This window comes from Sphaeramia orbicularis, chromosome 20 (assembly GCF_902148855.1).
Source record: "Sphaeramia orbicularis chromosome 20, fSphaOr1.1, whole genome shotgun sequence".
Lineage (NCBI taxonomy): Eukaryota > Metazoa > Chordata > Actinopteri > Kurtiformes > Apogonidae > Sphaeramia > Sphaeramia orbicularis.
The window spans coordinates 13,905,352-13,918,886 of record NC_043976.1 but is presented as its reverse complement, the minus strand read 5'-3'; the positions used below and the strand labels follow the sequence as shown (position 1 = coordinate 13,918,886).

At 38.4% G+C, this 13,535-nt stretch overlaps 1 protein-coding gene across 2 annotated transcripts in view; it reads right to left on the bottom strand.

The window, feature by feature from the left end:
• Positions 1-13,535, bottom strand: part of nrbp2b (nuclear receptor binding protein 2b) — a 62,243-nt gene that overhangs the window by 6,387 nt on the left and 42,321 nt on the right. The window contains exons 2-11 of one of the 2 annotated variants that reach the window (XM_030123346.1): positions 5,639-5,761; positions 3,623-3,724; positions 3,425-3,514; positions 2,939-2,979; positions 2,752-2,846; positions 2,615-2,638; positions 2,421-2,507; positions 1,143-1,198; positions 830-925; positions 530-662 (exon numbers count right to left, since the gene is read on the bottom strand). In XM_030123346.1, coding sequence (XP_029979206.1) covers positions 530-662; positions 830-925; positions 1,143-1,198; positions 2,421-2,507; positions 2,615-2,638; positions 2,752-2,846; positions 2,939-2,979; positions 3,425-3,514; positions 3,623-3,724; positions 5,639-5,761 — 847 coding nt within the window. The remainder of the gene's footprint in view (positions 1-529; positions 663-829; positions 926-1,142; positions 1,199-2,420; positions 2,508-2,614; positions 2,639-2,751; positions 2,847-2,938; positions 2,980-3,424; positions 3,515-3,622; positions 3,725-5,638; positions 5,762-13,535) is intronic. The other variant, XM_030123347.1, reaches the window with a different exon arrangement.

The following is a 13,535-nucleotide window of genomic DNA, read 5'->3' as shown; positions in this document are numbered from 1 at the left end:
CTCACCTCTGAGTGACTTTAAAGCAGGCACTCCTTCTTTTTAATTCACATATGACATTATTTCTATGTTTTCTTCTATTAATTGATGATCTATTATAAACAAGTATGTGACTAGACAGACAGACAGACAGACAGACAGACAGATAGATAGATAGATAGATAGATAGACAGACAGATACTTAATTTAATATATAATACTTATAGACCCAGTAATGCATTTTTGTCCTCTGTAGGGGACAATAATTTCACAGCTATACTTAAAAAACAAACAAAAAAACTTTCCACATAATAAAAAATGTATCTGAAAAAACTGTTGAATTAGGCTGTTTTCAATCCAGGTAATTACTTGATGTTTAAAAAAGCCAAAACTTTCACTCTCCTGGGTCTCTGGAAGATATATAATGAAAACAATTAACCTGTCATTTCATATATTAAGAGTATTTCTATAAATCCTCCATATGGAACAGTCTACATAGCACAGGCTGACAAACATGTTGGTATGCCTGGCATGTGGAGGTGACAAAACTCACACTGGTTGTTGATGAGGCAGTGGGCGGCCAGCAGTTTGAGGGAGTGGACCTCGAACAAGACCCGGTGGAACAGCAGGTCATGAGCAGTAGGACGGAGCTTGGCTTCATGCCGCAAACAAGACTGAGTGAACTCCTGCGGGTGAAGCCCATGTATTAGTACATGACTGCACAGCACGACCCCATTTATTCTATGAAACACGTCTGGTATGTAGGTGGGGTAAATAAAATATAATGGGACAGTCTAAATTTATCGTATTTTCGGTTGGGTGTATTTAGGACATGAAGCATATTGAGACTCACTCTCATGAGAGGGTCTTCCAGAGATTGACCTGCATTGGCGATGGCCTCCTTGGACACAGCAGTGTCTCCGTTGGCCTGGATCTCCAGCACCGCCATCTATGAACACAAACAGTCTGTTATCCTACATAGATTCTCTTCTCTTTTATATTTCCTGTTCACTCTCGAATGTTTCTGCCTGTCTTTTGGCACTTTTTTGTGGTATTTTTAATTCTGTTAACGCTGCATTTTCCCCAGGGTGGGATCCATAAAGTCATATCTTATCTTATACTGACATACAGAGAGTGTCGGATATTACAGATCTTTGCTTTCTCACCTCGAGGGCACAGATGCCAAAGGAGAAAATGTCTATGGCATAATCGTCCGCACCAGCTACAGACAGAAAAAGAGAAACAAACAAGACACAAAATCTATTACACAGGTATCTTGCAATAAACACTTTGCTCATTATTAAAACACAGTCATGATTTTGAGGTAGCCTGACAAAAATAACTAACACCTCCCAGAGCTACACAAAATATTTATTAAATCCAATCTGTGGAACAAGTTGAATGTTGTGTCAGTAGTCGATTGCACTGTGTCATTATTTTCCTCAACTACAGTTCAAACATCACACATCTCTCTGCGCTCTTGTAGGAGATGCCACATCGCGGTTCTCATGACATTCTCAACAGTTTTGTTCAATAAACTGCAGTGAAATAATAACAAAGTGCTTAGCTTAGAGAAGAAAATGATCCTGGAAAAAGGCACTACAAAGGCAAGTGTCTGTGACATTTTACAGTCTTTTGTAATTGTTTTCAGACTTTTCATCTTTTTTCTTCACACAAATGTCCTTTATAAACATGCACCTGAACACCTTATTGAACTTGGTGCAAAATTCACTTTAACCAACTAAATACTAAATATTTCAACCAAATGTGACTGATGCTACTTTAACTAAATTATATACTTTCATCTGTAAAACAACTGTGTTAATTAATAAACAATAAACGACGAAACACACACAATTCAAAGCACAGCAGAATACCTAAACTGTTTATTTCCTACATTATTCACAGTTCACTAGAGCACTGCAAAATAAAAGATAAAAAAAGTGTGATCTCCTGAACCACGTGCCTAAAGGGAGCCCAGTGCTAAATTTTCTGCAATATATTTAGTACAATAATTAAGAAAAGGTATCAGAATAATCTGCCTTATTTCAAACATATAGTTTGATTTGAAGCAGCAGCAGATTTTCCTCTAAGTAATCTGTCAAGTTTTGACTGAATAAAGTATAAATGTCTGCAAAATCGGATTTTTTTAAATTAGCATTTTAGTATTTAGCATTTTATTTGTATAGAATTTTGCTGCTGAAAATTGCAGAGGAAAAAATTGTGACTGAATGTTTTTTTATATCAAAGAACTGAAAGAGTCGACACAGTTTAGGTTATGTAGTTCAATGACAGAGGAGTGTTTTGATAAACTGGTGGGAAAAAATTGTTATAAAATCTGAGATTCTCACTGAATTAGCACTTTGAGGTAAGATATTCTGTTAAAAATGACTGTAAAAGACAGAACTCAAGCCACCAAAATTCTACAAAAATTACAAACTAACTGCCATATTCTGGAGCAAAAAAGTGGAGAGTCCTCTGCTCATCGCGATGTTGTCTGCTTTTCCCATGGACGCTGGCACCTGGAAACACTGTAAAATAAAAACACAGAGAAATATTAGATCAAATAACGATTAAAGACAATGGCAGCTAAAAATGACAGCAGTAAAAACAGATCTACTGCAAAATGATTTCTTACCATTAACGAATAGCCTGTGCCACACTGCAGAGAGAAAATTAAACATAATTGAGATAATCTGATTTGTAGAAACTGCAATTAAATGCAAGTAATCGATGAAGGTTGTAGTAACAGCAAAAGCCCTGTTGGGAGCAGACCTGAGCCGATCTTAATGAGGCCGTTGTGCTGGATGAAGATAGTGTCACAAGTCAGGTTGCCGTGGATTATCGGTGGGTCACATGAGTGTAGGTAACTGTCAGTGGGCAATAATAAACACTGTCAATGTTAGGGCTGTAATAACACACATTTGTTAGGTTAAAATTCTGGAGAGAAATCAGCCAGTACCTGAGGGCAGACAGAATCTGGGTGCACCACCTTTTCCAAGCCTAAAATATAGGGTAAAAGGAGAATTACTTTAAAGACTGTAAGGAGCTTAACAGCGTGTATATTTACATCTGTACTGTATAAAACAACAATGCATAATCTGCCTTAATTTACAGAAATATGGAGTACACAAACAGGGTAAAAATAGCTCAGTCACAGTGTTTCTTTTTAATGCTGCTGTCCAATATCAGACAGAAAGGAGATGTTCACAGAAAAGGCTAAAGGGAGGGAAAAGGAAGGATTATATGCTAAAGAGAGCACATGCCGGCTTCAATCCCACAGCAGCAGAAGGATAAGACAAGTCTGCAGTCGGAGCCGTCATGGTGCTCTGTTACATAATCTCTAATCCTTGTGGAAATATGGATCTGAATAGTGATGGGGCTGCAGTACTCTGTGCCGCCACCAAGGATCACTCATACTGTATGTGACCAGGGTGAAAACACTGACCTTCACATTCATTGTCTTGTGGTTCTTCTTGGTTTTCTTTAAAAACTGCTTGAGGCTACCCGACGACATGTATTCAGTGATGAATATAACCTGTGGGTCACAGATAAAGGCGGGGATTAGTGTTTATTTTTAGTTTTGAGTGTGAAGAAAAGAACAATAGAGACAGACGAATTAGAGTGGGAAAAAAATAAAACATACCCGAGCCTGGCTTTCCTTCATATCCAGCCAGTACTTGTGGAACTTCACAATGTTGGGATGTTCAACCTGCATCAGGTTCTCAAACATCTCTTTGATCTTCTCCTACAAAACATTCAGAAACAGTGGTTTGTGGTAGGTAAACCATAAAACATTTTCCTTTCTGATAAAACTGCAGATTAAATTCTCAAATAGTTCCATATTTGATCTGTATAGTCTTCATATTCTGGAGAATTATCTATAACAATAACTACTATGGTTTATGTGACCAACAAAGTACAACCTGCAGATGTTGTGTTTGCTCTCACACTGAACCAATTAACAGCACTATTTTGTAGACCGAAATTAATAATAATCACAATCAGAATTAATTCCAGCGGAAATTATTAGGTGCTACAGTTGCTGCATTCAAGTACAATAAAAAGTAGCAGGAAAGAACTTATCAAATTATCAATATTAAAAAAAAAAAAAATACTGCTTTTATGCAGACAGAGGGGGTTGGAAGTAATTAAGAAACACGTTGGGACACCTGTAGGAATTGGTAGCACCAGCTTTCGAGGTTTGATCAACCTCCATTGCTGCAGAACTGCTTTAAGTTGTTAGCCCATTTCTTGTTCACCTTTTTGTATAATTCTGAAATGTGCATTATTTTTCAGTCTTGTTTAACTTTACCTTTTTTTTTTTTTTTTTTTTTTTACCTCTGGCAGTTCACCGCTTACCTTTGTACCATTTCAAGTTGTTCATTGGACTTGAACTGCTCGAATTTCAATACAAAACTGGAAAAAATTGGGGTGTTCTAAAACATTTGACCAGTAGTGTACATATTAAAACACTCTATTAAGACATAATTAGAACAGTAATTCGTACAATATGTACAAGACAATATATTATCAATATGATAATTAAAGAAATATACATAAATAACTGCGCAAAAATTTTGTTGTGTGTAATTATAATTCATTCATTTATTCATTATCTGAACCCACTTTATCCTCACTAGGGTCACGGGGGTCGCTTGGAGCCTATCCCAGCTACTTACGGCGGAGGCGGGGTATACCCTGGACATTTCGCCAGTTCATCGCAGAGCTGACATATAGAAACAATCAATCACTCTCACATTCGCACCTCATAATTATAATTATGAGGTTAAAACACTCAGATAATGCATTCACCATTTTTGTTTGCAGTTTTGTACAATAATAAGTCGGCAATTTTGGTTTAATAAGTCTGTCAGCTTGGAATCTTAGGAATCGTGGTGAAAATTTTTCACTGTGTAATTTTTTCAAAGAGCAAACAAAATGGATCAATAATGAAAATCTAAATGAGAATGCATTCATTTGGATACTCATTTTCCAAACCACTTATTTCTTGGGAGGCTTTTGGGGATTCTGGATCCCTTCCCAGTTTCTAACAACAGCAAGGTGTCGCAACGTTCATCACAGGACCGGTATTTACAGAAAAATAATCATTCACTCTAAAATCACACGTTAGACCAATTAACCCATTAAGGTGCATGTCTTTGGACGATGGGGGGGTGATGAAAACCCCGGCCAAAACCCACACAGACATGGGGAAAACATGTAAACTCCACACAGAAAGACCCCACGACCCAGGACCAGGACCTTCTTGGTATAAGGTGACAGTAGTGACTACTCCACCACCATGCCATGAGAATGTATTTATTTAATAGGAAAAATATAGGTCAAGTCAGTTTGAAAAAAAGCATGTCAACTGATGGCTATAATTGGGCTTTTATATATGGGGATATAAAATAAAATATAAAAAAGTAAAATAATATAAAATGTAAGTTCAAAAACCGACAATGAAACACTTATTTCAACATGCAAAGTACAGATCTGGTTCACTCCTAGTCCTTAACCTTTTTGTAAAAAAATTATATATCTAGAAAATAATCAGTTGTAACTGTTTTTATAAAGTTCTTCTTCCTTTGCAACATCAAATCAAATAGAATCACGCTGAATACTGTCTGCTGTCTGCATACAGTTAGGACTACAATACCTCCTGTGCTTTGAAGACTTTCTTGTCCGAGAAGAGCACCTCGTTCCACACCACTTCCACGCCTTCTTCTGTGTCCATAGCCAGTGATGCACTTTCCACACCTGGGACATTACCTTGGCTGACCTGCAGGGGGCACACAGAAACAGATAGGTGACCATAAATTTCTGTGCACTAGTGTTGCAGCTGCAAAATATGTATTGTTTCTTTGTTTCTTTTTACACCACAAAAGGTAAAAACAGTCAGATGCACATTTTATTCAATTCCATTAAAGCTGCTTGAGACTAAACAGAGTGCCTGCTCTGCCCGTGAACACTAGGCCTAACTCAGCCTCAAGCGGTCTCCTAACCAATGAGAAAAAAAGACAAAGAACGGGCTGGCGTCCCCAAAAGACTCAGTATTGTCTGTGCCCCTGAGCTGTTAAAAACAAAACAAAACAAAACAAAGCAGCAGAGCTTACCAGGCTCTCTGCAACACACCCCAAAAAAAGCATGACTGAAATGATTAGACATCACTCCTGCTCCGACAATATCTGCTGAAGAGGTCCTTATAATCCATTCATAGAGATTTGATACTATCGGCTGCATTAATGAAAAATTTAATCTGTCTGTGCAGAAAGATGGAAAAGTCAGGATAGTTTAAAGCAGAATTTACAACCTAACCCTCAGTTTGATCCACTGTTGTATGAAAAGGAAACAGTGTAGATGCAAGTGAGATCACTGACTGTATTAACTGTACTGGGTTTAAGTTCAACGCTGTAAAGTACCATTACCATGCATTACATTTACAATCAGCAGTTAAGAAGGAAGAGAGGCAAGAGGATGAGCAGCAGAGTGAAGGGTGGATTAACAGCAGACAGCAGAGAGGAAGAAGGAGACTGTGGATGAGGGATTTAGAGAAGTGAGACATGGGACACAAGATGGTGGAGGTGGCGCTGAAGCTCTGAGATCAGCAAAGAAAAAAAAAGAAGAGGAGAGTTTAGAGGCACTGGTTGAGGCTGAGTCTATAATCTGGCAGACGCACATAGCCCCGGGGTTTCATCTCTCTGCATGAGGCGGCGTTTATGCAGAAGCGCCTGAGAGCTGAACACACTGCTCATCACCGGATATTGCTGCCTCAGCTGGGGAGACCTGATGCAACCTCCTGCGGTTTTATGGTGCAGTGAGTACAGGATCCCGGATTCAGGATCAAGGTGCAGTTTTAATAAGTATTAACCCTTTAACCCCTGAGATATTATTTCAATGAATCTGCTTGGAATTTGCAGGTGTAGAAGTGTCATAAAAGCTGTTGTGAGTATGTGTTTGTGTTTGTTTTCTTCAGTCGTTTTGTTTTACTGTGTGTTTTAGGGTCAAAATGGGGAAAAACAGAAAAGACAAAATGGTGAATTTAAGTTTTACAGTTGTTTACTAAATAAAGCACTGAGAATGTACATCAATAAGAGATTTAATGTTGAACATGAACTGTGAACAGGAACACACTGAACAACAAGTATTTCAATTTCAGCCCAGTAGTTTTTGTTTTGGGGCTCTTTTTTCTTAAATCAGTCCAGGTGCTTTTTGGTACCTGGTGGATCTCTGAAAAGCAGTTACATGGTCAAAACTCAGTCAAAACTAGAGAAAAAAAAAAAAAAAAAATTAAGGAAAATCACGACAACACTTCAAACAACAGTAAAAACAAAAAAAATGATGATAAAAAAGAAAAATGTGTTAAAAAAAAAAAAAAGAAAGCACAATCTGTCTCTTTATATAACAAGTTGGTCTCACTCACTGCTGTGTTTTGCACACACACACACACACACACCCCCCACCCCCCCCGCCATTACAAAGGCAGTGGGTGGTGCACTCAGCATGCTCAGATGTCTATGGAAAGCACAAGGTCTATTCTTTCAGCACATTTTGACATTTTTCTTATTGAGTTGAATTTTTATGAACACTTAAAATAAATTGCACATACAGAACACTCACCAAAGACACGTCAGGGGTTGAAGGGTTACAAATGATGCGCGACCCTCAATTCTTTATAAGCCCAGACAAATTAAAAGAACTGCCAACAGGACGTTATTTTGAGTGGAAGGACATTTCAGAAATGTATTCAATCACTTTTTTTGTAGCTGAGTCTGTCCTTGTTGCAGTGAATGACCGTCTAATATTCATTTTCAGCACTGAGGGCCTGACTGATTACACACACAGCTACATCAGTTCATTTAGGACATTTTTTTTCCTTTACTGTACTACAGAACCAAAGAGTGGGCAATGTTTCTTTTTTTTATTATTATTATTTAATTTTTTCAAGACGGTTTAGTACAGAAAAAAAAACAAGAACATTTAAAGAGGGGTGTACACAATCAAATAAATTACAATAACAATATACAAGGAAATGTAGTTTCCTAAAGAAAAGAGAATACATAGATAAAAAAAAAAGATTTACAAAAAGTCTGGTTGTCTTATTAAGATACATGTCCTGCACTTCTCCCATACTTTATCAAATCTGTCATTTTGGAGTCTGTTGTACAATATGATTCGCTCCATCACAAAAAATGTGTGAACAATTTGATGCCAGTCTTCCAGGGTTGGGGTATTTACATTTAACCATTTTTTAGGAATAGCTTTCTGAGCAGCTATACTCAACATTCCAAACAAACATTTAGTGTCCTCATTTGTGTCCAATAGGTAAATATAACCAAAAAGCACTTCATCTTGATAGAAAATTGTCTGCACCCTTAAGATTTACCTAATCTCTAAATGAGTTACATTCCAGAAGTTTGTAATCTGAGGGCATGAACAGAATAGGTGGGAATGTTTTACTGCCTGAGTTCCATAGTTTCTCCAACAGCTGGAAGAGTCTGAATAATGTTCACTTTGTGTTGGAGTAATAAAGAACCTACAAAGACTCTTCCAGCTGAAGCACCTCCAAGAATTTGAGCAGGTGATCCTCCACTGAAAAGCACACTGCCTCAACCATACCTGACCTCATATCACTGTACTTGCCTCTATTTCCCAATTATACTTAATATATAGTCTGTATTTGAATTTCTGACCTCCTGAAGGTCTTTATATAACCTAGAGATTAATTTCAGACCAGAATCAGCTTCATATACCTTGATAAAAAGCTTTAGTATGGGCATGTCAAATGTTTCTTTTTTTTAAAGGCTGTCGATATTCATTCATTTTCTGAACCCGCTTTATCCTCACTAGGGTCACGGGGGTCACTTGGAGCCTATCCCAGCTACTTATGGATGAAGGTGGGGTACACCCTGGACCTGTCGGCAGTTCATTGCAGGACTGACATATAGAGACAAACAATCATTCTCACATTCACACCTATGGGCAATTTAGATTAACCAATTAACCTATTAGTGCATGTGTTTGGATGGAGGGAGGAAGCTGGAGTACCCAGAAAGAAACCACGCAGACACGGGGAGAACATGCAAACTCCACACAGAAAGGTCCAACCCCCATCAGCTGGTGCTGGAATCAAACCCAGGACCTTCTTGCTGTGAGGCACGAGTGCTATCCACTGCACCACTGTGTCGCCCGCTGTCAATATCAAATCAGTGAATATATGGATCCTATCTCTGAGTCTGATATAGTTTCATACTGTCTTCTACATACAATTATTGTAGATAATTCATTTGTCAAGACAGGGGTAGTTGTTTGTTTAACAACAAATACCATCGCTGGATCAGAGAGGCCATTTAGAAACGCACGCCAAAGACAATGAACAGGGATGACGGCACATACACCCTATCACACACCCGGGATGTAGTCCTGGAGAAGACGTCAGACAGCAGGGGGCATAAACCCTCCCTGCTGTCTGGCCAACCCTCCTGAACAGCCTATAAGGCACGTCACAGCAAACATCATAGTGATGCTTCTGACAAAGGCTACAGGAAGCAGCTGAAACTAGTAAAGTGGGTAAACAAACAACTACCCCTGTCTAATAAAGGAATTATCTACAATAAATAAATGATCCTATCTGAACATGTGCTCTCAATTTTCATTGCTGCCTTCAGAACATCGCTACTACAACTATTCATTTTAACAATTTGTCATAATGGAAGTCCTTATTGTATTATATTATTGAATTAAAGAAAAGAACACTGATAGATATGTGCATGGGAGGAGGGAAATAATTCTTTTATCCTGTCATTCCAGATACACAAACATTCAATCAAGTAAAATCACAAGACAAAGCAAAAAAATGAAAAAGAGCATAACATAACATGTAAAAGAAACTGTTAAAAGAATTCAATAAAATACACACTAAACAGAGGTGGCAAAAGTGCACAAATTCTTTACTCAAGTAGAGATACAGTAAAACATTATTTAACTTCTTTACTAGAGTACAAGTGAAAAAAGTACAATGTGAAAGGTTCAGGCTCTGAAATGTATTTAAAGTGTGAAAGTAAAAGTTAGGAAGGACGTCTCCACCAGCTGTTGTGTGCAAAGTGAACTGACATTATGCAAATATGTGACAGCTAACTCAAAAGCTGCAGGAGCTGAAATTAAGTGGGAAAACATTAGTTTGAGAATACACCTCGACTTCTGAAGCATTCTCCTCTAGGTCCATATCACAAAACAAAATATTAATTCATATTCATGCTGATATGGAAAAGCCACGGTCACGTCTGACAGAATCTGATGAGTGATTGGTAGTTACTGCTGTCAATCATGTGTTTAATTCCCTCAAATGTCAGACAAAATCTGAGCATCAAATGGTTGATTTGAAGAGAAATTTTAAATGTTAAAAATATTACAGCACTGGTTCATGGTCTGGTCTCCCGTTCATGTCTGTCTGATTTTCAACATAATATTCTTCATTTGTCATGGATGATACACTGAAGGATTCACTAAGGCAGGGGTGTCAAACATAGAGCCCGTGGGCCAAAACCGGCCCACCAACTATTCCAGTCCAGCCCACGGGATCAATCTGCGAAGACCAAAAATTACACTGAAAAGCTTAACAGTCAAAAACTCATTTTAGCTCCAAACTCCAAAATTTTACCAATATTATACCTGTTACTAAACGTTTTGTGTATTTGTAGATCCACTGCAATCTTTAAGTTTGGATGTGCATGAGTAAATGATAATTTGAGACACAGTATTGTTAAAATTACACTTATCTTTCTTAAGAAAGTTGAGGTTTTTCAGGTTATTCACATTATTGTGAAATGATAGTATGTGCATGTAAACATTTTCAGAATTTAATTTAACTTTTTTGCAATAACACATGAAACAGAAAGTTTGGAGTTGTCCTTATTTATAGATTATCATGCTATTATTTTACTGGCCCGGCCCACTTGAGATCAAATTGATCTGTATGTGGCCCATGAACTAAAATGCCTTTGCCATCCCTGCACTAGGGGTCATCTCTTCTACGTGTTACAACTGCCCTTCCATTTAAGTTCAAATCTATCTTACAGCTGAAACAAAATAGCACATTACGTGCACGCACTTGAAAACCCTCAGACTGACTTATTAGGCACACTACTGCCACCCAGTGGCCTGACTTATCAGTGGATGTCAAAGTTTGTGGACAGACAGGCGGACAGACGGATGGACAACCAACTGATGACAATACCCTAAGGCCAGAGTGGCAGAGGGTAAAAACTAAACATTAAATTCCCTCAAATGCATTAAAACTAAAGTAAGGAGGCTGTTTTGATAATGTAAGGTGCATAAAGTGCAAATATTTGTGTTAAGATGCAGTGAGAAAAAGCAAAAACTTGCACAGATATCTAATAACTTTACTTAAATACAGCTACAAAGTACTTTTACTTAGTTACATCCCACCACTGACGATAAACAACAATCACTTAATGGTTAAGTTCATAGAAAAACATGAAATGGATCAACATTTGTGAACAGGAAAAGTCGTTCTGCATCATATTTGCTGATACTTGTGTCCCAATAAAAACCCTTCAACAAAATTTACTCCACCCTGTTCATTCCGTTGGTCCCAAAAGGGTTGAATGTATGAAGTGTTGCTGATTAAAAATGAAATAAGCGTGTAGGCACACCTGCCGCTCCTCTATCATCATCTCTATCTGTGTGGTTTCCAAATGACAGCTGTGCGTCTCTGATGAGCAGCTGAGAAGTGACGGAGGAGTTGATAACAGGGTATCAGCTGAACACCTATTATTTGTGCTTCCCACACCTCAATGACTGCTCATTACTGCTAAATGCTAACCATTGATATATTCTACAGGGCTCCGCTTGTACCACGCCGATGCTGACATCATCTTCTGGTGCTCAGCGATGAATGGAGTCAAAACGCCTTTCTGTATCCGGCTCAACAGGAGGAGGTTTGTTTTTAACAGAAGGATGGCAAAGCAGAGGACGACCACAAAAGCAGCTATAAATGTTCTTATTTATGTTCCAACTTCTCAGACACCACAGCTATGTTGGCGCACATGAGATATGCCAGCCACAAAAGAATGAAGTGACTCCACATATGCTGTTTCGCCCACTGTGGGTTGTTTATTGCTCAATCCACACAGCAGCTATAAAGCCCTTTGCATGATGGGAAGGGGTTTTCTGCAGGGAAGAGGTGGACAGCAGGACAGACATGATATATAATCTGTCTACTCCCACTCTGGGAAGATGATCATCTGATTACTGCTATTACAGAGCTGAAACACAATGCTCTGACTGGCTCACAACAGAGGGAATTCCTTCGCTGTACAGGAAGAAATCGTGTCCGTTTCCCTTTGGCGTCAGGGCTTGGCTGTTGTTTATTTTCTCTAGATGTTGAGAAACACTCGGTCCCCTGTCCCAGTGTCCATATCCCAGGGGTCTAGGGAGGGCCTTTGCTTGGTCATGGTAGCGTGAGACTGGTAAACAACACCCTGGAACCAGAAATGTGATTGGCTGATAGGAGGGAGGTGGGTTGAGGGTGTGGAGAGGGATTTAAGCACCGTGTGTTCTTGTTAAAACGACACAAACCTCTATTCTGATGTTGGTTAAATGTCCATCTGAGCCGGGTAAAACTGGATCCTGAGGGCGAAACCTCTCATTGCATCAGCACACAAATTAATGCTGCACGCCTTTCATTCAAATAATGGTGTTTTCAGTAGGTTGTTGACTTTATGTAATTAGAAATATCAAGTATAGCCAGTAGAACTCCAATAATCAAGTAATTGTCGACTGTTAAATTAATCAACAGCCAAATTCTCTTATTACACCTCCTCTCTGACAGTGACTGAATACCGCTAGGATGTGGAACCAACAACTTTGTACCGAATACGTCTGGAGGTGAACTTAGTTATGAAGATGATTCTTTTTTTTTTTTTTTGTCGTCCAGGATTTGATCGTGTTGGTTGTTTTTGCTGCTTTCTTCCTAATGTATTTTGGATCAAGAATGGATGTTTGTATTATTTGATGAACATTCTGAGTTGTTTCTATCTGTTGACACATGGTGAGGCCTCATTCAGCTTTAATGGGCCCCAACTGTGGAACAATCTACCTGAGGTCTGCTGCGAGTGTTCATATGTTTAAAAGTGAACTTAAAACCTATCTTTTTCACTTTAGCTTTTAGTTAAACTCATTTTTTAACATTGTTTTACCCTGTTGCTTTTACATTATTTTTATTTACAACTGCGGGACAGTGGGGGGGGGGGGGGGTTGTGCTACATGTAATATGTATGAAAGGTGCTACACAAATAAAGTCTGTTTGATTGATTGATTGATTGATTGATGTTCTCCTTTGGTTTTAGTTTGTTTCATGATCCTTAAATGAAATCAGCAAGCAAGATATTTGAGAGAGCCATCTTGGGCTTTGGGAAAAAGGTCGTTCAACAAAGATAATATAATAACAGATTAATCTACAAAAAAAAATACTCATTTGTTGCAGTTCTAAGAGTTAATGTCAGGGAGAAAAAAAAGCTGATCTACACTGGAGG